This window comes from Oryx dammah, unplaced genomic scaffold (assembly GCF_014754425.2).
Source record: "Oryx dammah isolate SB20612 unplaced genomic scaffold, SCBI_Odam_1.1 HiC_scaffold_25, whole genome shotgun sequence".
Lineage (NCBI taxonomy): Eukaryota > Metazoa > Chordata > Mammalia > Artiodactyla > Bovidae > Oryx > Oryx dammah.
This window is the reverse complement of record NW_024070209.1, coordinates 94,944,642-94,967,980: the sequence shown is the minus strand read 5'-3', so window position 1 is coordinate 94,967,980 and position 23,339 is coordinate 94,944,642. Positions and strand designations below refer to the sequence as shown.

Here is a 23,339-nt window from a genome sequence, read left to right as displayed (position 1 = left end):
TTAGGATATGTGCAACATTTTTGTGATTAGTATTCATAACCAGCCAGTTAGTTACCTGGATGTAATGCTGATGAAAACCCCTTTATCAGAGGCTTTTGCCCTGTCTGCGCTATCCAGTTCCTCTTCACCTACCCAGTGAGTAAGAGCCAAAGGGATACATACAGACAGTTTTGGAGGTATGAAAAGGACTAATGCTTCACTGAACTTTCCTGAAAGTAACTGACATTTAAAAGCAGTAAAAACGGGTTTTATTAATCAACTGCAGTCACAATACAGTCGTCATAGATTTCCCCTTCTGTATTCATTCCACCGAACACAAAACAGAGCAGTGTGTCAGCCTGGCTTTCTTCATGTGGGTCACCACCTTGAGTCACTCCTTTCTCAGTGGAATCCCCTTTCTCAGCATCACAGTTTCCAGTGGCAGAATTTGAATCTTCTTTCTCAGAAGCACACGTCCCAGGCCACGGAATGATACACATGGAATGGTCCAACCGTCCAGCAGGTGGAGAATTATCAAATTTAAGCAAGGTCCAATGCTGCTTTTCTGTTTTTTTGGGAAAAAAAAAAAAAGTGTTAAAAATTTTCCAAAAATGTTCAGTGATGTGCTATACCACCTGAGCCCTAAAAGAAACAGGAAAAGTGGGGGGCGGGGGACCCTAATGGTACTCTTCCTGCTTTGATGGTGTCATTCCCTGAAAGTCTGGTTTTTACTCCTTTGGCCTTAGATGTGGAGTGGCCAAATTGAAAGACCGAAGCATTGTGATAGCTTCAAAGAAGGGTGATACTTGTTTAAAGACCCACAGTGAACATCTGCTCACCTGTGTGATACTGGTACATTGTATTCAGGGCTCCTGTGGGAGTCATTCCTCCGAAGACATACAGGTGTTTCCCCACAGCCACAGCTGAGTGGGCAGCACAGCCTGTGGGAGCTGCCCCAGTGGGCCTTAGCTTCTGCCACTTCATGTCACCTGCCAAGAGATGGAAAGTGGGCAAAACCTGGCCTAGACAATGGTTTCAGACTGAACCTGTCAGATGTCTGCAGTTTGCAAACCAATCCCTGAACTTCACTCACTAAAGAGTTCTCAAGATAATAGAGCAAGGTTTGGCAGGCACAAAAATTACTTGTGTTGGGGGAGGGGGGAGCTTGAAATTCTGTCTGGATAGTCCAGAGAGGGAGGGAGGGGCTCAGTCATCTACAGTTGTAACAAGCATCCCAGGGGATTCTCATGTAGGTGGTCTTCGGAGCACACTGAAGAATGTGATCTAAGCTTTGGTGACCATCACCATTAACTCCTTAGGAGCCCAGGAGCAGGGTGTGTGTGTGTGTGAAAATCTGGTTTGCTTTATTATCATAGCTGCATAAAATTGCTGCTACTCACTTCTGCCTACTTTCTTTCTTCTTGCAGATGAAGAAACAGGATTAGAGAGGGGAAGAAGTCCCACAGCGAGCAGGTGGCATAGCTGGAACTGCACTCAGGTCTGACTCCCAGATCTGTGTTCTCTACGCTGTAACGTGCTGCCTCTGCACCTACTTCCTACCTATTTCTGCAGATAGTTGCAACTTTTCAGACAAGCATTTAAAGGAGGCAGGACCTCACCAGATTTTAGGTTTTAGAGAACAACCTGGGTAGGAAAGGAGGAAAAATAGCTAGGAAATAGTTCCTCCTACAAGAGAAAAGGACTTTCTTTTTTTAAAATAAGCATTAAAACCCTGTTTGCCTGCCTGCAAGGAATGCTCCTGTGAAGATATTTTCCATCTGTCAGTTCAAGGCAGGGGTCCAGCAACTGGGTTGGAAGGGAGAATCACTGAGTCCAGCCAAATATCCTTGCCAATGTGGGAATCCCAGCCAGTGTCAGCCAGCCTCCAATGTCACCAAATCAGAGAACTCACTGTTTGGCAAGGTAGCCTGATACTTGCACAGCAGTTCTCATGCCTTCTGCCCATAGTTCCAATTCTTGTAGTCTGGAGCAATGCAGAATATGTTCATTTGTTTTTTTGTCCACTTTTTCTTTTTTTTTTTTTGTTGCACTGTGTGGCAGGCAGGATCTTAGTCCTCCAGCAAGGGGTCATACCTATGCCCCCTGTAGTGGAAGCGTGAAGTATTAACCACTGGACCACCAGGGAAGTCCCTATCTGTCCACTCTTAACAGATATATGCTGGGCTGGAAGAAGCACAAGCTGGAATCAAGATTGCCGGGAGAAATATCAATAACCTCAGATATGCAGATAACACCACCCTTATGGCAGAAAGTGAAGAGGAACTAAAAAGCCTCTTGATGAAAGTGAAAGAGGAGAGTGAAAAAGTTGGCTTAAAGCTCAACATTCAGAAAAAGAAGATCATGGTATCCCGTCCCATCACTTCATGGCAAATAGATGGGGGAACAGTGGAAACAGTGTCAGACTTTATATTTTTGGGCTCCAAAATCACTATAGATAGTGACTGCAGCCATGAAATTAAAAGACGCTTACTCCTTGGAAGGAAAGTTATGACCAACCTAGATAGCATATTCAAAAGCAGACACATTACACTGCCAACAAAGGTCCGTCTAGTCAAGGCTATGGTTTTTCCAGTGGTCATGTATGGATGTGAGAGTTGGACTGTGAAGAAAGCTGAGTGCCGAAGAATTGATGCTTTTGAACTGCGGTGCCGGAGAAGACTCTTGAGAGTCCCTTGGACTGCAAGGAGATCCAACCAGTCCATTCTGAAGGAGATCAGCCCTGGGATTTCTTTGGAAGGAATGATGCTAAAGCTGAAACTCCAGTACTTTGGCCACCTCATGTGAAGAGCTGACTCACTGGAAAAGACTCTGATGCGGGAGGGATTGGGGGCAGGAGGAGAAGGGGACGACAGAGGATGAGATGGCTGGATGGCATCACTGACTCGATGGACATGAATTTGAGTGAACTCCGGGAGTTGGTGATGGACAGGGAGACCTGGCATGCTGCAATTCATGGGGTCGCAAAGAGTCGGACACGACTGAGCAACTGAACTGAACAGATATACACTCATCATCTGCGACCCGCCAGACATTGTACTCAAAGATGGAAATACACTAAGGGAAAAAGAGACAAAGTTCTTGCCCTAAGGGACCTCAGAGTCTGGAAGAATGACCCCAAAAGTGTCCAGGCTCTCGGGACTTTTTTGGGGTCATTCAAACGCTTAAAGACAATACTCATGTTTATCCCTAACTTTCCTTTTCTCATCATTTTTTAGCAATTTAGCATGACAGTTCTGATTGTCTACCTCCAGACACACTCTAAAAGTTATCCAGAGAATTAAAGGCTACAACAGAAATCCAGTCCTTCGGGAAGCACAAGACACAATGAATTTTAATGAAAGAGCAGGGTTGTTGGAAGGATAAGAAAGAATTAATGGATAGGTCTTGGTTTGGCCAGAAAATTCATGATGAATTTTCTATAAGATCTTACAGAAAAACTTGGACAGACTTTCTGGTCAACCCAATACATGGCAAACACTTAGGAAAGACTTGCTTTTATTATTATTATTATTATTCAGGTCACATTTGAGAGAATCTAGCAAAGATTCTACTGGCTGGTTGAGAGCAAGGCTCTAGTCAAAGTGTATTTCATTTACTTTTAAGCAGACAAGCAAGCCCCCATGCCCTCTACCCTACTTACTGATATCAATGCAATGGAGATCATCATAGAAACTGTCCCCTGCCAAGCCTCCATGGATAAAGAGCTTTGTCCCTGCTGCCACCATCACGTGACCATGTCGGGGGGATGGAGGTTTTCCCTGTGTCTTTGGTTGTGACCAGGTCAGGGTGTCTGGAAAAACAAATCCCATGACATCAGGTGACAAAGGTATGAAGCAAAAATGTGAGGACTATACCTAAGCCTCACCTCCCAGCAAGTGGAGATGTGCTGAACAGAGAGGGGCCTAGGGGTCATTCACTGCAACTTGCCAGCCCAACCCAGGCCTCTCTCCATCCATAACCTTTACAGCCTCTGCTGGTGCGTGTCCAGGACTGGAGAATTCACTAGCTAATATGCCTACCCCTTCCACTGGGCATTAAGGAACTACTTTGTGTTATGAATTTAAAAAATACGTCCCTTAAGTTTCTTTAACCTAGAACTGCCCCAAAATTAAAAAGAATGAGCTTCCTTCTGGGACAGGCCCTCAGAGTATTCTCTTTTTCAAAACACTATCCTGAATTGATTTGCTGGAAGAGTGGGGGAAAAAAATTGACTACTTTTAAAGTTAGCAAGGGCTCCTGAAGTGGTTGTATAGGATAATGATTAGAATATAGGATTTGGAGTTAAAACTGGGGTTATTTCACGGAATAATTACGTGGCCTTGCACGTGTTAATTTTCTAAGCTTCAGTTAGTGCAGGTATAAAATGAAGAGAAAGACAGTGCCCGCTAATACCTACCTCTCAGGGTTGAAGTGTGGATTAAATGAGATGATGTATGTAAAGCACAGGTGCAAAGAAAGTACTCAGTACATGAGAGTTATTAATATGAGTATGATCCTAATAGAGCAGATGCGTTCTACCTGTTGATAACCCTTCATATCTTCAAAGTTGTACATGTATAGAATTGAGGAAAATCAATCACTTCAACATACCAGAAAAGTCTTAAAGGAGTGCTACAAAAATTATCTTAGACAAAAGCCTGACAAACAGTTTATCTCTGAATTACCATTTGTGACATGCTTGAAGGTTGTCCACAGAACCCTCAGTGTTCCAAGAAATACAATTTGAAATAAACTGAGAAAGTTGATGCATATGCATACTTAAGTGGTAAGTATGTTTACCACAGTATTGTTTATATTAATAATAGGGGAGAACCGGAAATAGCCCCTAAGTCCATTAATAGGTGAATGAGTGAGTTATTGCTACAGTCATAACAGAATATTAGGTACTCATTAAAAACACTGAGAAAACTTTGTGATTACTGGGGAAATGCTTAAGTGAAAAATACAAGACCCAATAGCACATCTAGAATTATCTCCACTATTTTTTAAAAAAGGGCCATAATTGCACTGAAATTTTAACAATTTTGAGGTTACAGGATTATATATATATATATACCCACACACACATGTATGTAGGCACATATATATGCACGTATATTTTTTCTCTCACAGTTTTATGTATTCAAAGCCAATATTTTTTAAAAACTGCTTTAAAAGAATCAGAGTCCATTTTTTCTGGAAAAATTCATATCATGACATGTATTAATTTTTAATCTAAACTTTAAGTTTTCAATTTTGCTTACTGCCTTTTTTCAAAAAAGGTTTAAAAACACGGGAAAATTATTTTTGTTACATGATATTTGTAAAGCATTATTCATAAATGCACACTACTAAAAGAAAGAAATGTAAATAAATGCTACTTAGACAAAAGATTGGCAAGTGGTCTTACAATATTAAATATTCATCCCATTTTGACCCAGTGATTCCACTTCTCAGCATCTATTCCACATCAAATGTTGTGTGTGCTGTGCTCAGTCACTTCAGTCATATTTAACTCTTTGCAACCCTATGGACAGTAGCCCGCCAGGCTCCTCTGTCCATGGGATTCTTCAGGCATGAGTATTAGACTGGAGTACCATGCCCTACTTTAGGGGATTCTCCTGACCCAGGGATTGAACCTGCATCTCTTGCATCTCCTGCATTGCCAGGCATGTTCTCTACCATTAGCACCACCTGGGAAACCCTGAACATTGTAACACGTGCATAAATTAATGTATATATTCACTGTAACACTGTCAGCCAAGAGTCAATCTATAGGAAAATGACTGAATGAATAAAGGATGCCCACAGAGAGATGTGCTTTGCAAGGAAATTGTTGGCTTAGGAGAGATCCATGATGTGTGATTAAATGAAATAATAATACAGTGAAAATTTATTAGGTGTTCCCTATGTGTCAGAACTGCTATACACTGTATCACATTATCTCATTTAATCTTTCCAGTTCTTTGTGTTAGGCACTATTACTATCTCCATTTCATAGCAAACTAAGGCCTAGAGAGATTAAGAAATTAGTCTAAAGTCAGAAAGTACATGTCAGATCTGGTTCCAAGTCCACTTCCTGTGGCTTCAAAGTTTACGCTTTCAACTAAGATCTACCCTTGCATGGATGCGTTTAGTCGCTCAGTTGAGTTTGACTCTTTGCGACACTATGGACTATAGCCCGCCAGGCTCCTCTGTCCATGGGATTCTCCAGGCAAGAATACTGGAGTGGGTTGCCATTTCTTTCTCCAGGGGATCTTCCTGACCCAGGAATCGAACCCAAGTTTCCTGCATTGCAGGTGGATTCTTTACCACTGAGCCATCAGGGAAGCCCCCAAGATCTACCCTTAGACCCACAAAACTAAAAGGCAGAACAGTGTTTATAATTAGTATTTTCACGTGTGTGTTTTAAGTTTTCATACAATTTCAAAATCCACAGAAAATTCATAGGTGTTCATATATACCTGTGCATATGATTTATAAATGCACAGAAAAATCTGGAAGTTAGACTATTAGGAATAGCTAACAGTATTTATCTCTCTCTGGGCAGTGGGAAGGAAAGGCCTAAGCAGAAACTTTTTTTTTGCTTGATAAACTATACTGTCTACATTTTTAAAATTGATCAGTTATTCCTCTTTAAATGCAATTTTAGCTATGGGTAGAAGATATCAGCTAAGAGATATACTGAAGTCTAGAATTGAGACCCACAGCCAGGTTGTCATTTTCTAATCTGTTTCCTGCATCAGGTAAGCTGCAGACCAGGGCAGCCCTGACCAGGTAAGAGGTGGCCACAGGGATCTCCCACCCCATTCATACTTGCATCAAACACATGAAGCTGCACATCCTGCACGGGCTGGGCACCTCTCTCTCCGCCCCCAAAGACATACAGCTGGTCTCCAATGGCTGCCGATGATGTGTGGAATGTTCTTGGGGATGGCAGCGGGCCGGTCACCTCTGGGGTAGTCCAAGTCCTGGTATCTGGTCCAGAGAGAAGGTAGGCATCTAAATCCCCAGGCTGAGGGCCTCAGACATTGACTCTGAGGCTGGGGAGGGTTACTTGGCAAACCCCAATCCCCAAGAGGGACAGGGTAGGTCTAGGCAGGGATCTCCTGCCATCAAATTCAAGGAGGGGTAGGGGACAATACTCAGAATGTGTCCAGATAGAGCCAAATTCCCACGAGTGAAAAGCCACAGGTACAATTAAGGAGGAGGACAGTTTGTTTTTGGAAGCATTAAACATCCTTTCTGCACCCTATTCCCCTTTGCTGACTATCCTGCCCTGTGCTCACACAGAGGAGCCCAACACTGAGCAAACTCATACCCACGGATGCAAGAAAGGAGACGTGCCAAGTTTCTCAGGATATGCGGCCATTAAAAAAAGTGCACAATATCATTACAGTCTTAGTAGTAGTAGTAGTCGTTGTAATAGTAGTAATTGTCCCTACTAGACACTGTGTGCCTAATAAGTATTTCTTCCCCCATTTTACAGATAAGGAATTGAAGCAGAGATAGATTAGGCCACTCATTTAAGATGCCATGACCAGTAAATGGCTGAGTTGGGATTCAAATTCCATTTCAACATCAGTTCAGTTCAGTTCAGTCGCTCAGTCATGTCCAACTCTTTGCGACCCATGAATCGCAGCATGCCAGGTCTCCCTGTCCATCACCAACTCCCAGAGTTCACCCAAACTCATGTCCATCGAGTCAGTGATGCCATTCAGCCATCTCATCCTCTGTTGTCCCCTTCTCCTCCTGCCCCCAATCCCTCCCACATCAGAGTCTTTTCCAATGAGTCATCTCTTTGCATGAGGTGGCCAAAGTACTGGAGTTTCAGCTTTAGCATCATTCCTTCCAAAGAAATCCCAGGGCTGATCTCCTTCAGAATGGACTGGTTGGATCTCCTTGCAGTCCAAGGGACTCTCAAGAGTCTTCTCCAACACCACAGTTCAAAAGCATCAATTCTTTGGCGCTCAGCCTTCTTCACAGTCCAACTTTCAAATCCATACATGACCACTGGAAAAACCATAGCCTTGACTAGATGGGCCTTGGTTGGCAAAGTAATGTCTCTGCTTTTGAATATGCTATCTAGGTTGGTCATAACTTTTCCTCTAAGGAGTAAGCGTCTTTTAATTTCATGGCTGCAGTCACCATCTGCAGTGATTTTGGAGCCCCCCAAAATAAAGTCTGACACTGTTTCCACTGTTTCCCCATCTATTTGCCATGAAGTGATGGGACCAGATGCCATGATCTTCGTTTTCTAAATGTTGAGCTTTAAGCCAACTTTTTCACTCTCCTCTTTCACTTTCATCAAGAGGCTTTTTAGTTCCTCTTCACATTCTGCCATAACGGTGGTGTCATCTGCATACCTGAGATGATTGATATTTCTCCCGGCAATCTTGATTCCAGCGTGTGCTTCCTCCAGTCCAGCGTTTCTCATGATGTACTCTGCATATAAGTTAAATAAGCAGGGTGATGATATACAGCCTTGACGTACTCCTTTTCCTATTTGGAACCAGTCTGTTGTTCCATGTCCAGTTCTAACTGTTGCTTCCTGACCTACATATAGATTTCTCAAGAGGCAGGTCAGGTGCTCTGGTATTCCCATCTCTTAAGGAATTTTCCACAGTTGATTGTGATCCACACAGTCAAAGGCTTTGGCATAGTCAATAAAGCAGAAATAGATGTTTTTCTGGAACTCTCTTGCTTTTTCCATGATCCAGCAGATGTTGGCAATTTGATCTCTGATTCCTCTACCTTTTCTAAAACCAGCTTGAACATCTGGAAGTTCATGGTTCACGTATTGCTGAAGCCTGGCTTGGAGAATTTTGAGCATTACTTTACTAGCGTGTGAGGTGAGTGCAATTGTGCAGTAGTTTGAGCATTCTTTGGGATTGGAATGAAAAGTGACCTTTTCCAGTCCTGTGGCCACTGCTGAGTTTTCCAAATTTGCTGGCATATTGAGTGCAGCACTTTCACAGCATCATCTTTCAGGATTTGAAATAGCTCAACTGGAATTCCATCACTTCCACTAGCTTTGTTCGTAGTGATGCTTTCTAAGGCCTTCACATTGACTTCACATTCCAGGATGTCTGGCTCTAGGTGAGTGATCACACCATCATGATTATCTTCAAGATCTATGTATATTCCATTCTTCTGACTTGAGAATGAAGTTCTACCACCTGGGTGGGTGAACAGAAGCTCATTTTTTTTCAAAAGGAAGCACATATTTTACAGAAACACAAGCAGTAACTGAGCACCTTCTGTGGGCAGAATCATTGCCCTGAGCACCCCACCATCTCCATTATCCTCAGGCAATCCTGGGAGCAGGTGGAAAGTATCCCCACTTGGCAGATGAGGGAACTGAAGCTCAGAAAGTTTAAATCCTTTCCCCCAGGTCACAGTGTTGATGAGCAGTAGGGCAGAGCTCTGAACACAGATCTGTCAAAACTCCTATAGTCATTCCACTACTTCTTTCTTTCTTTCTTCCTTCCTTTCTGCCACGCTGCATGGCTTGTGGGATTTTAGTTCCCCGACCAAGGATTAAACCCGAGCCCACGGCAGTGAAAACTCCAAGTCTTAACCACTGGACCATCAGGGAATTCCCAGGAAATATATCTTGACTGGGAAATTCTGTGTCTTGTGTAAAGGTCTTCATTCAATATACAAAGTGGTGCACGAAGCATTTGTAGTATATGTGGGACTCAAAACATGAACCCGGAGACCAAACAAGTCTCGGCCTATATCCAAAGGATAATGGGGACTTCCCTGATAGTCCAGTGATTAAGACTCCTGGCTTCCACTGCAGGTGTCTTGGGTTTGATCCTTGGTTGGTGAACTAATATCCCACAAACTTAATAGCCAGAAAAAACAAACAACAAAAACTAAAAACTGAAATAACAAAGCATAATGTAATTGCCTCTATAGCTACAGATCTTGGGGAGCTTTTAGATCTTAGGAGGAGTTAGAAAGCATACAACCTTCAGAATAAAAAACAAACCAAAGCAAAACAGAGGAATTATGGTACTGTCATAAAATTGAGATTGTGTGGCTGCCAAGTCAAATGCTAGCACAAATAATCAGAAAGGAGTCCTAAGACTGAGGAACTTGCCTTAGTAACATAAGAAATTAATGATTCACTTACATCATTCACATTTCTTGGTCATGGTGTCAAACTATACTTTCTAGGACAGGAAAGGATCTGGTGGAAAGTCAATTTCTTTGACAGAAGCTTTCCAAATTCTCACTGTATTTTATTTAAAATAGATGCTATCACTGAAAAATTGAGAGGCCAGGGTTCTGGAACTGATTTCCATCTGGCAAACCATAGCTACATCAACCACAACAATTACTGAATGTTAACTATGAGCCAGACGTGAGTTAATTCTTGCCAAACCTAACAAGATAGAAATTATTACTGTCCCAGAATAACAAAGACCAACTGTTGTACAAGTAAACCTATCGTTGACAAGTAAACCTAACCAGGCAAGAGCTGACTGTTACATGAAAAATGTCCAGGTTACTAGTAATGAACAAACTGCATATTTAAACAATTAGATACAATCGTTTATTTTTTTTACTTGCCCATCAAATTAGCAGTGCTTAAAAATGATAAATTCAGTGCCGGTCAGGAGTGAAACAAGAACTATTAAACACAATTGGAGAGAGGATAAGTTGAAAAAAATCCTTCTGGAGATAGAGTTCCCTGGTGGCCTAGTGGTTAGGATTCTGGGCTTTCACTCTCTGGGCCTGGGTTCGATCCTGGGTCAGGGAATTGAGATTGCACAAACTGTGCAATGTGGCCAAAAAAGAAAATTAAAAAAAGTCTTCCTGGAGAACAATTTGATAGCATGTACTAAAAGCCTGAAAGTAAAAAAAAAAAAGCTTAAGTCCAGGGTTTTATCTAGTTCTTTTATTTCTGGGCATGAATTCTAAGGCAATAATTTGAAATACATTTTCAACGACTTCTGAATGAAGATATTCACTACTTTGTTATTTATAATGATAAAAATCTGAAGACAACCTACATGTTAAAAAAAACAGGAATTATGGTATTATCATCAAATTGAGTGTATATGCAGCCATTAAAAATGATTTTAGCAAAGCTTTGTTGATAGGGAATCATTTCTGTGCTAATTATGAAATTAAAAAGACACAACAGTGTAATGGTGAAATACAAAGATCTCAGGTTTACAAAAATGCAGAGACAAAACAGAAAGGAAGCACACAGAACTGTTATTAATACCCTTAATATCATAGGATTGTGGATGGCTTTTGTCCACTTATTTACACTTTTTAGATATTTTTCAATGCATATTGAAAAATTTACAAAGAGCAAAACAACAAAAAAGTGTTTCTAACTGACAGAAAGTCAGGCCCACCCCCATGGGTGGTTCAGCAACATCCTTGCAGCAGTGATGTCCCCAAACTGCTTCCTCTGTGACAAAACTGCCAGTCAGACAAGTCAGGAACTTTGTACTTTTTGGCTAAAAGAAACATACTAAGAGGATCTCGATCAGGGCTTCTTAACTTTGGCACTATTGACATTCTAGACCAGATAATTCTTTACTGTGAGAGGCTGCCCTGTGCATTATAGCAGGGGTCCTCAACCTCCAGGATCTAATGCCTGATGATCTGAGGTGCAGCCGATGTAATAATAAGAGACATAAAGTGACAATAAATGTCATGAGTTTGACTCATCCCCAAACCATGACCCCACCCCGCTCCCACCCCTGTCCATGGAAAATTTGTCTTCCACGAAACTGGTCCCTGGTGCCAAAAAGGTTGGGGACCACTGCTTTACAGGATGTATGGTAACATCTCTGGCCTCCACCCATTAGATGCCCTGCCCCAAGGTGCAACATGCCAACTGTCCCCTGGGGGGCACAATCATCCCCATTTGAGACTTCTGATAGAGGTGACTTGGATTCTAGCCTGCTCAAGGCTCTGATTCCCTGATGACTTTAGGAAAGTCATTCCCCATCGCTAGACCAGGTTGCCCACTTGGCATAACTGTTTTCTGAAGTCTCTTTCAGCTTTGACTTTTCAGAAGTTGATAATGTGTGCAACTTAGGAGGAAAACGAAATATCATTTATGATTTTCAGATTCTATTAGAAGTGAAAATGTCTATTTTTCTATGAGGTTAGCAAAGGTTAAATGGATTAGTCAGTAAAATCCAAATGGGACTTTGGTACAGGAATTGAAATTGGATTTACTTATTCATTTTGGTAAATAAAATAACCATCAGCTACTTACCAGGATTCAGAACTTGCAGGCAGTTTCGATTTCCTGACTGGTCGGCCCCTCCAAACACCCAGATGCTGTGAGGTGTGCAGGAGGGAATGAAGCTGGTGTGCTCGTACCGGGGCAGGAGGCCCTCTGCGGTGGCTAAATCCCACTGGTGTGTTCCTAGAAAACATTTTATCCAGTTCCTAGATTGGGGCTGCCAGTGGTTGATAGTGGCTGACCAACTTGGGGGAGGGTGAAAAAGGAAAAAGGGGTTAAAAGTATAAGTGAACAACCAGCAGATCACTTAAAGAGAATGTGGTCAACCTCCAGAACATTTTACATCAGACACTTTGGGGGCTATCGGCCTGTCCATAAACCCTCTTCTATGGGACCTGCCCTACCTCCCCCATCCCAGGGATAGATCCCAGGAGACTGGGTTATACTACACCTTGACTTCCTAGCTTTAGCTGATAAGAGTCAAAGGTAGTCATCGGACCCAAGATGAGCCCATCAGAGCCTCTCCCCCAAGAATTTGGAATTCAAATAGATTTCTGGGTTTGGGTGCCCATTTCTACCACATGTGGAGAAGCAGAGAAAGCCACAGTGTGGGGAAGAGAAGAATGAAACATCTATATAAAGGAGCAGATCTCCCCAGAGACTCCCCTGGTGTCCAGTGACTGGGACTCTGAGCTCCCAAAGCAGGAGGCCTGGGTTCGATCCCTGGTTGGGGAACTAGATCCTACATGCCACAGCTAAGAATGTGCATGCCTTAACTAAGACCTGGTTCAATCAAATTGAAAAAAAAAAAAACAAACATATTTCCTCCATCTTCCTGCAGAGAGTAAAGGAGAAAATAGGCAGTTTTTGACAGCTTTCTAAGTCCTGCCTCCACTCTCTCCTGAGGCTAGGCCAAATTCCCTGCCCAGGGATTCTCTCTCTCGGGTTTTTAATTATTTTTTGGTTGTTGAAGGGAGTTTCTATTACCTCTAGGTAAAGGACTTCTGGCTAAAACAATTCCACAGACTATTAATACCTGACTTCTTAGTGATTTTAATTAGTAAACCACTCACATAGGGCTTTCACAGGCATTGTCTTGTTAGATCATTACAAGTGCCAAGTGAAGTGAGTTATTATGGGACACTGAACCCCAGATGGTTTAGGTGGTTTAGCCAGAGTCACAAAAGTAGTAACAAGTCACAACAGAAGTGTAACTGTACTAGATGGTGAACTTCTTGAGAGATGAAAGAGATTTAATTTACCTTTGAAATCCTAGTACAGTGTGTAGAAATTCAAAGGCCTACAGAGGATTGGAAGAAACTATGGAGAATGAGAGCCCCACCGATAGGTGGCAGGTCAGTTGCAAAAAATTGTCACCATGCAGACTTCCAGGCCTATTGATGTCAGATCTTCCAAGACTAAAACAGAGGCCAAACAACTTCAAGTTTTACAAGTAGACTCCTGCACGTGTGGCTGATACACAACTAAGATCAAAACAATAACAGCCATGTTACCTGAACCTAATAAAACACATTAACAACACATTTTGAACTGTGGTTCTGAAGAAGACTCTTGAGAGTCCCTTGGATAGCAAGGAGATCAAACCAGTCAATTCTAAAGGAAATCAACCCTGAATATTCATTAGAAGGACTGATGCGGAAGCTGAAGCTCCAGTACTTGGGTCCTCTGATGCAAAGAGCTGACTCACTGAAAAGATCCTAATGCTGGGAAAGACTGAGGGCAGGAAGAGAAGGAGGCAGCAAAGGACGAGACGGTTGGACAGCATCATCAACTCAACAGACAGGAGACTTAACAAACTCTGGAAGATGGCGAAGGAGAGGGAAGCCTGGTGTGCTGCAGTCCATGGGGTCACAAAGAGTCGGACACAACTTAGCAACTGAACAACAACACACCAGTTTTCTTTTGCCATTATGTAGTACATAGTAGTCACTTGTTAGTTCATTCATTCATCCAAATACTTATAAAGCACCTACTCTGTGCCGGGTGCTATGATAATGGCTGGGGATGCAATGAGAAGTAGTATAACCATGTTGAGAGTTCTCTGATGGCCTAGAGTTTAGGATTCGACGCTTTCACTGCTGTGAGCCAGGTTCAATACGCTGCATGGCAGGGCAAAAAAAAGAAAAAATATATATTTATAACCATGTTCCCTGTTTCCAAAGAGCTTATACTTTGGTAGGGAAGATAAACAAGAAAACAATCCCACGTGAACAGGGTTGGGAAGAGGGATAAAGATGGGAAAGTACAGGATGCTATGGAAACACAGAGAGTGACTGTATCATTGTCATTTACGTTAGGAAATATATATTTGGCCTTCATCTGTTCTAGGCAAAGAGCCCTGAAAACCTTTGTGATACCTAAGTAATAAGACTGGTAAGTGTCTTTTGTTATTGATAACAAACCCCCTGTAAACCACACCTGAGTTTATGGGGGTTTTTTGGCCACCCCATGAGGCATGTGAAATCTTATTTCTTGTACCAGAGATTCAACCCACTCCCCCTACATTGGAAGTACAAAGTCTTAACCACTGGATCACCAGGGAAGTCCCTGAGTTTATGTTAATAAGGTGACTTTCGGAAAGCCCCTAAAGATGGGGGCTGGTTGCCAGGGGAAAAAAGCGTGAGACTACAAGGTTAGAATTTTCAGCCACAGACAACCTCACCCCCAGCTCTGGGGAGAGGAGAGGGATGGAGGTTGACAATCACCAATGGCCATAATGCAATCAATTACTCCTCCAGAAAAAAGGCAGGGTTCAGAGAGTTTCCGGGTTGGTGAATACATGGAAGTGTTGCAAAGGTAGGGCACCTCGACGGGGCACAGGAGTGCCTTTCCCCACATACTCTGCTCTAAGCATCTCTTCTGTCTGGCTGTTTTCCTGAGCTCGGTGGCCTCTAGAGGAAATTAACCGGGAATTAATGGAAGCTGAGGAGGGTGTCAGGGGACCCTCCCATTTAAAGGGGTTCGTCAGAACCACCAGTGGCCTTGTGACTGGCATCTGAAGGGGAGCAGGGAGACTCACGTGGGTCTGAGCCCTTCACCCGTGGGCTTGCAGTCTAACTCCAGGTAGAACTGAGCTGAGTCGTAGGATGTCCAGCTGGTGTTGCAGAATTATCTGCTGTGAGGAAAAAATCCCCACACATCTGTCAGTCAGCAGGGAAGTACTGAAGATGTGTCAAGAGGCAGCACAGGAATAGAGATGAAAAACAGGAGTTGCCCCTTTTCAGTGGCAGTACCTAAATTAGTCCAGATGTACCAGGGCCAGCTTCCTAATGAAATGACTTTTCTTTTATTCATTTTTGTTTATTTATATACTTTGGCCATTCCACACTGGCATGTGGGATCTTAGTTCTCTGACCAGGGATCAAATGTGTGCTCCTTGCATTAGGAGAGCAGAGTCTTAACCACCAGGGAAGTCCCTGGAAGTGACATTTAACCTGGGGTCTGAAAGATGGAAAGTAGTCAGATGACAAGGAAAAGTCTTCCAAGCAGATGGAACAATATATGCAAAGGCATGGAGACCAAAAGAGTTCAAGGAACTGAAGGATATTCAGTGGAGCAAATGTGGGTTTCAGAGGGCCAGGAGATGAAGTTGGGGAAGGCTTGAACCTGGGGAGTGACATAATCATACTTATATTTTATAAAATACTCACCTGAGTATCAAAAATGCACAGTACAGGGGGTAAGTTTGGAAGCAGGCAGATCAGTAAGAACGTTGTTTCAAGAGTGTGGCTGAGAGATACTGAGGCTTGGACCACAGTAGTAGCAATGCAAATGGAAAGACATGGATGAAAATAGAGACATTTAGGATTTGGTGATGTGGATGTAAGAGGTGAAGGAATCAGTGTCTCCTAGAGAAACATCTGATAAATGAGTGGCTGGCTGTCCACGGCTCCAAATGGACTCTTTTCCCCAAATCAAGGTGGGGGCTTAGTTTGGTGGATATATTCCTGCAGTCTGTTGAGACTTTAGGGACTTCTCAGTGATGTTCAATGAACTAAAATGGACTGGAATGGGTGAATTCAACTCAGATGACCATTATATCTACTACTGTGGGCAAGAATTCCTTAAAAGCAATGGAGTAGCCCTCATAGTCAATAAAAGTCTGAAATGTAGTACTTGGATGTAATCTCAAAAACAATACAATTATCTCTGTTCATTTTCAAGGCAAACCTATTCAATATCACAGTAATCCAAATCTATGCCCCAACCAGTAATGCCGAAGAAGCTGAAGTTGAATGATTTTATGAAGATCTACAAGACCTTCTAGAACTAACACCCAAAAAAGATGTCCTTTTCATTACAGGGGACTGGAATGCAAAAGTAGGAAGTCAAGAGATACATGGAGTAACAGGTAAATTTGGCCTTGGAGTACAAAATGAAGGAGGGCAAAGGCTAACAGAGTTCTGCCAAGAGAACACACTGGTCATAGCAAACACTCTCTTCCAACAACACAAGAGAAGACTCTACACATGGACATCACCAGATGGTCAACACCGAAATCAGATTAATTATATTCTTTGCAGCCAAAGATGGAGAAGCTCTCTACAGTCAGCAAAAACAAGACAGGGAGCTGACTGTGGCTCAGCTCATGAACTCCTTATTGCCAAATTCAGACTTAAATTGAAGAAAGTAGGGAAAAGCACTAGACCATTCAGGTATGACCTAAATCAAATCCCTTATGATTACACAGTGGAAGTGACAAATAGATTCAGGGGATTAGATCTGATAGAAAGAGTGCCTGAAGAACTGTGGACAGGGGTTCATGACACTGTATAGGAGGCAGTGATCAAGACCATCCCCAAGAAAAAGAAATGCAAAAGGTAAAATGGTTGTCTGAGGAGGCCTTACCAATAGTTGAGAAAAGAAGAGAAGCTAAAGGCAAAGGAGGAAAGGAAAGAGATACCCATCTGAATACAGAGTTCGAAAGAATAGCAAGGAGAAATAAGAAAGCCTTCCTCAGCTATCAATGCAAAGAAATAGAGGAAAACAATAGAATGAGAAAGACTAGAGATCTCTTCAAGAAAATTAGAGATACCAAGGAAACATTCCCTGTAAAGATGGGCACAATAAAGGACAGAAATGGTATGGACCTAACAGAAGCAGAAGATATTAAGAAAAGTTGGCAACAATATACAGAAGAACTATACAAAAAAGATCTTCATGACCCAAATAACCATGATGGTGTGATCACTCATCTAAAGCCAGACATCCTGGAATGCAACATAAAGTGGGTCTTAGGAAGCATCACTATGAACAAAGCCAGTGGATGGAAGTGATAGAATTCCAGCTGAGCTATTTCAAATCCTGGAAGATGATGCTGTGAAAGTGATGCACTCAACATGCCAGCAAATTTAGAAAACTCGGCAGTGGCCACAGGACTGGAAAAGGTCAGTTTTCATTCCAATTCCAAAAAAAGGCAATACAAAAGAATGCTCAAACTACCGCACAATTGCACTCATCTCACACGCTAGTAAAGTAATGCTCAAAATTCTCCAAGCCAGGCTTCAACAGTATGTGAACCCTGAACTTCCAGATGTTCAAGCTGGATTTCAGAAAAGGCAGAGGAACCAGAGATCAAATTGCCAACATCTGCTGAAGTGAAGTGAAGTCGCTCAGTTGTGTCCGACTCTTTGCAACCCCACGGAACAGTAGCCTACCAGGGTTACCATTTCTGGATCATGGAAAAAGCAAGAGAGTTCCAGAAAAACATCTATTTCTGCTTTATTGACTATGCCAAAGCCTTTGACTGTGTGGATCACAATAAACTGTGGAATATTCTGAAAGAGATGGGAATACCAGGCCACCTGACCTGCCTCTTGAGAAATCTGTATGCAGGTCAAGAAGGAACAGTTAGAACTGGACATGGAATAACAGACTGGTTTCAAATAGGGAAAGGAGTACGTCAAGGCTGTATACTATCACACTGCTTATTTAACTTACATGCAGAGTATATCATGCAAAATGCCGGGCTGGATGAAGCACAAGCTGGATTCAAGATTCCCTAGAGAAATATCAATAACCTCGGATATGCAGATGAAACCACCCTTATGGCAGAAAGCAAAGAAGAACTAAAGAGCCTCTTAATGAAAGTGAAAGAGGGGAGTCAAAAAGCTGGCTTAAAACTCAGCATTCAAAAAATGAAGATCATGACATCTGGTCCCATCACTTCATGGCAGATAGATGGGGAAACAACGGAAACAGTGAGAGATATTATTTTTGGGGGCTCCAAAATCACTGCAGATGGTGACTGCAGCCATGAAATTAAAAGATGCTTGCACCTTGGAAGAAAAGCTATGACCAACCTAGGCAGGATACTAAAACGCAGAAACATTACTTTGCCAGCAAAGGTCTGTCTAGTTAAAGCTACGATTTTTTCCAGTAGTCATGTATGGATGTCAGAGTTGGACTATAAAGAAAGCTGAGTGCCGAAAAATTGATGTTTTTGAATTGTGGTGTTGGAGAAGACTCTTGAGAGTCCCTTGAACTTCAAGGAGATCAAACCAGTCAATCCTAAAGGAAATCAGTCCTGAATATTCATTGGAAGGACTGATGCTGAAGCTGAAGCTCCAATACTTTGGCTACCTGATGCAAATAACTGACTCATTTGAAAAGACCCTGATGCTGGGAAAGATTGAAGATAGGAGGAGAAGGGGACGACAGAGGATGAGATGGTTGGATGGCATCACCAACTTGATAGACATGAGTTTAAGTAAGCTCCGGGAGCTTATACACAGCAATTTCCCACTGGTTACCTATTTTATATATGGGAATGTATATGTTTGAACTAATATTCTTAGGAATGATCATGGCCAGCAGCACAAAGCCCTGCTCTCTAGCCAAAGAGCACTTGTTCTGTAGCTTCTGGTCTCGCCACATGGCAAGGTATCCTTGTTCTCCAACCAGGGATCAAATACATGTTCCCTGCAGTGGAAACTTGGGAGTCCCAACCACTGGACCGCCAGGGAGTCCCCTTCACTGCTGGTCTTACCCAGATTTATGGTGTGCACATCTGAGAAGCTTCTGTTTGGATCTGCTCCCCCAACAATGAAGACCTTCCCTCTCTTGGCATCACCAACAGGGGGTAAATATGAGCAGCTGTGACCAACCCGTGCACAGGGGCTGTCTCCAACCGGGGTCAGGGTGTACCTGCCAAAGGGAAGATATATTCAGGAGGCCTGAATAGAGAATAAATGCAGCAGTGTGTTCTTTGCACTTCTCATGGAACAGTCACCAGAGAGAAGGGTCTTATACACACACAGACTTTTAAAATAATACCCAGCAAAGCAGCATTTTTCTGATTAATAACAGTACCTTCCCTATGCACATAACCTTTGATTTTTTAATTCTGTCCCTACTTTCATCTCACATTAACCTCCTGGGGATGCCCTTGACTAGTAATTGTCCCCATGTGGTAGAGGCAGAAACTGATACACAGATATGTTTAATGGTATGTCCTGGCACAAGATGGTACTTATGAGCATGGCTTGCCCATTCAAACAGACCTAGTTCAAATCCTAGTTCCCATGCTTTCTCCAGGTATGCGCTTTTAGAAGTCACTTTAGTTTCCTCATTTGTAAAATGAAGACAGCAATAATTAAACCTGTGAAGAATGAGATGCACTCTTACACGGCAGGGAAGGACTCAGTAAATGATAGCCGAGCTTTAGGTATAATCACGTGAGAACCAACAGCACCAAAGCTCCCACCACTAGCCAGTGATGCTTCCCTCTGCCAAGTAATATTCTCCATCCTTCATTCAATTTTAAGAGCTTTTCCAGATTACTCATAAAGCTTGACCTGATGGAAGCCAAAGCTAGCTCTTTGAAAAATCAAATACAGGATCCATTCATTCCACTCTGTAAAGTTATTCTGAATGCTGACACTTCAACCTTTCTGGTTGGAAAAGAAAATTCTGTAGCTGTTTTTCTGGCATTTGGGATTCTTGGTTCTCTCCTCCTTCTCGTGCCTTTCTCTTGGCCTGGCTTCCCCACACTCATTCCTTTTGGTTCTCTATCCGCCTGTCTGGCTGTACTTTCTGTTTCCTTCTCTGACTCCTTTCCCTCCAGCTTTCTTCCAACCCCCATGGAATCTCTTTGTCTTAGTCTAGGTTTGCTTATCTGATCAATTCTATATGTACTGATGGCTTCAATTACCACCTATCTACATGTTCATCAGTGATTTCAAAATCTGTTTCTTTTCCAGATCTCTCTTCTGATGTCCAGATTTACGTATCACGTTACTGCCCGAATGACTGCTAACCATGTACCATGACTACTGCTAACTTCGCTACAACCCTGGTTTCACTCAACTTGCACAAAACACCTTTGAGGACAGTACTGTTATCATCTGAGTTTTACAGCTATGGACCTGAGGCTTAGAGAGGTTAAATAACTTATTCAAGGGCACACAGTCCTCCAGCTACATGGTGAATATGACAAAAGAAGTCCCTGCTTCATAGCCCTGCCAGACTAGTTGGGAAGAAAAACACTAAACAGATAATTTCACAAATAACCACTTCATTTCAACTGTGCTATAAAGGATAACTGGATATACAGTATGAGAACATATCCCAGGGGGTCCCTACTCTGTAAGAAGAGCTGGGTGGGCACAGGGATGGTCACAGAAGACTTCCTAAAGAAGCCCCATTTTAACTGAGATCTGAAGCATGATAAGTCATTAATAGCTGGGCAAAGAAAGGGACAAAAGATGGGGGGAAAGGGTGATCCAGGTAGAGGGACCAGCCTATTCAGTTCCTCAGTGGAACAGTGCAAACCACGTTAAAGGAAGAGAAAGAGAACAAGGTGTGAGCAGGGGGTCATAAAGTTGGAAAGGTAGGTAGGGACAGATTATGCAGGGCCCAGTGGGTCATTTTATGGACTCTGGTTTCTATCCTAAGACCAACACAGAGGAACAAAAGGCTTTTAATCCAGAGAATACCATGATCAGATTTATGATGGGTAGAGGGCAAAAGTGGACACGGAGAAGGCAGATCAAAGGATCTCCTCCAAGGTCCTGCAGAAGCACTGCCTCCTCTCTACAGCCCTCTGTGAGCCTTGCTTCAGCACTGATCACTTTTCATCACCATCATCAGGTTAGTCCACAGCCCCCCCACCCCCCACACTGAGACTACTCATTCACCTTTGTACCTTCAATACCTACACTGTAACTGCCCCGGTCAGGCCAGTGTTAGTTGTTGAATGAAGGGTGGGCTGAACAAGCACTCAAGAAACAAGTGAAGCCAGTTTAATCTAATTCCCGGAAAACCTTAAAAAATGAGTCACAGCTTGGGGGAAGACACAGTGCTGGAGCTGAGGATGCCAGATGGCCAGTGTCTTACTCGTCTTGGTAAGCGGATTCTAATAAAATCAACATCTGTTCTGTAATAATTATTGCCCCACTACCTTTCCTCTGAAGACCTTCTCGGACAGTTTGAGTCTAATTACCAGAAACTGCAGACAGATTCATCTCTACCCTTTTTCATAGATGATCAAATATGTTAGTAAACTACTTATAAATGAAACAAAAACTCATGTGTTTCTCTGTCTGAATCCTTCCTTACAGACCATGTTTCTTTCCTGGGCTTGTCTCCAGGCTCCAAGACTGGCAGCTGCTTCATGATGTCCTATGCATAAGACAGAAAGGCACTCTTTAGACATTGACTATTATCTTCTACCTAACACACAGAGATTACTTCCCACTTAATAAAATTTCCTGTTGATATACCCATTTCTAGGGCCTGATCTGAATAAGCACTACCAACCTTTTGATAAAAACTTACATTTGGGAGGCAACAATAACACAGTTTTCTTAATCCAATTACAGAATGTTTTTTGCTTGAAGTTTTCTGTGTCTGTGGTTTTCATGGGGAAAGGGCATATATCAAAATAATTTGGGAGGTCATAAGGTATTTATATTTATCAAAAGATAAAACACTTTAAAAAGCTGAGAAATACCAAACTCTAGGATAACTCTTGGCCCCAGAATGACATTCAAAGCCTTCTGGTCTCAACCTCCTTTTCAGGAGCTCAACTCTAAATTTCTTGCTCTATTGAGCTATTCTTACTACATTTGTTCCTTTGAAATGCCAAGCCCTTTCATAACTTGCAACTTATGCTGCTTCCCTTACCTGAAATGTCCCTTCCCTTCTGGTCAACTAGCAAACTCCTAGTTAACCTCCAAAGTCCAGTTCAACTGTCCCATCCTTAGTGAAACCTTCCCTTATTTGTTGCTTTCCTCTTACATTCTCAAGTTATTCTCCATCCAAAGGTATCCATTAAGCCATCGTAATTGCAGGATCACCCTGAATGTAATTATCTATTTAAAAGTCTCTAGACTAGATTCTAGACTAAATTCCAAGGTAGCTGGGCCTCTCCGATGCATTCAGAGAACCAACTAGTGCCCGGTATAGAGGAGAAGGGAGCGATGAGTGAATGATGAAAGAAAATAGGTAACATTTCCGGGAGGTGAATGAATAAATCCAACCTTCAGCCTAAGCCACTAACTGCGGTTCCCAAAGCCCAAAGCTCAGTGGGAACTTCACCTGGCCCGGGACTTCCCGCAGCAGCCCCTGCCAGTCCCATCCCCCAGTCCCATCCCCGCGTGGCAGCGATTAGCGATAGGAGACAGGGTCAGGAGAGAACCGGCTGGTTCCTGTCCGTCAGTGTGGCTGGGCCGGAGCCTGAGGATGTCTACCCGGCATTTTCTACCCGGCCTAGCTCCATTCCCCTAAAAGATGCAGCCGCCCCCGCCCGGGATCGGTTGAAACCGGGGTCCCGGAGCACCCCGACCCAGCTCCGGACTGCATTACCTGCGGCGGTTTAGGCCAGTCCCGGGCCGTGGCTCCGCCCCGTGGGGGCGGGTCTTAGACCTTCGCCCCTCCTCCAGACCCCGGAAGAGCGCGGCGGCCAACAGCTCCCAGCCTGTCGGGCTGGGTCCCCGGGGCGCGCCTTTGGAAGGGAGCGGGAGGGGTCCTGGTGTCCCATGTGAAGACCTGCTTGTGTATTTCTCCAGAGCTGAACTAGCCAGGTCTTCCTGCGGGCCCTACCTCCCCGGCGGTGTAAATAAGGCACGGCTACTTGGAAACGACTTCCAAGCGAAACGCCAGGGGTTGGGCATCT

The 23,339-nt window shown here is 43.1% G+C and overlaps 1 protein-coding gene across 4 annotated transcripts; it reads right to left on the bottom strand.

Moving 5' to 3' along the window:
• Window positions 1-231: 231 nt before the first annotated feature.
• On the bottom strand, window positions 232-23,271 carry RABEPK (Rab9 effector protein with kelch motifs). Of its 4 annotated transcripts, none has more exons than XM_040225116.1 (8): window positions 23,030-23,271; window positions 21,786-21,844; window positions 19,212-19,369; window positions 12,233-12,385; window positions 6,796-6,957; window positions 3,641-3,790; window positions 819-968; window positions 232-544 (listed from the first exon to the last, which is right to left on the bottom strand). In XM_040225116.1, the coding sequence occupies exons 2-8, from the start codon at window positions 21,836-21,838 to the stop codon at window positions 252-254; spliced, it is 1,119 nt and encodes a 372-aa protein (XP_040081050.1). In that variant the 5' UTR covers window positions 21,839-21,844; window positions 23,030-23,271; the 3' UTR covers window positions 232-251. The 4 variants fall into 4 exon arrangements, with proteins under 4 accessions (XP_040081050.1, XP_040081051.1, XP_040081052.1 ...); XM_040225117.1 differs by lacking the exon at window positions 23,030-23,271 and adding an exon at window positions 22,001-22,072; XM_040225118.1 differs by lacking the exon at window positions 819-968 and having other exon boundaries at window positions 23,030-23,082.
• Window positions 23,272-23,339: the final 68 nt, after the last annotated feature.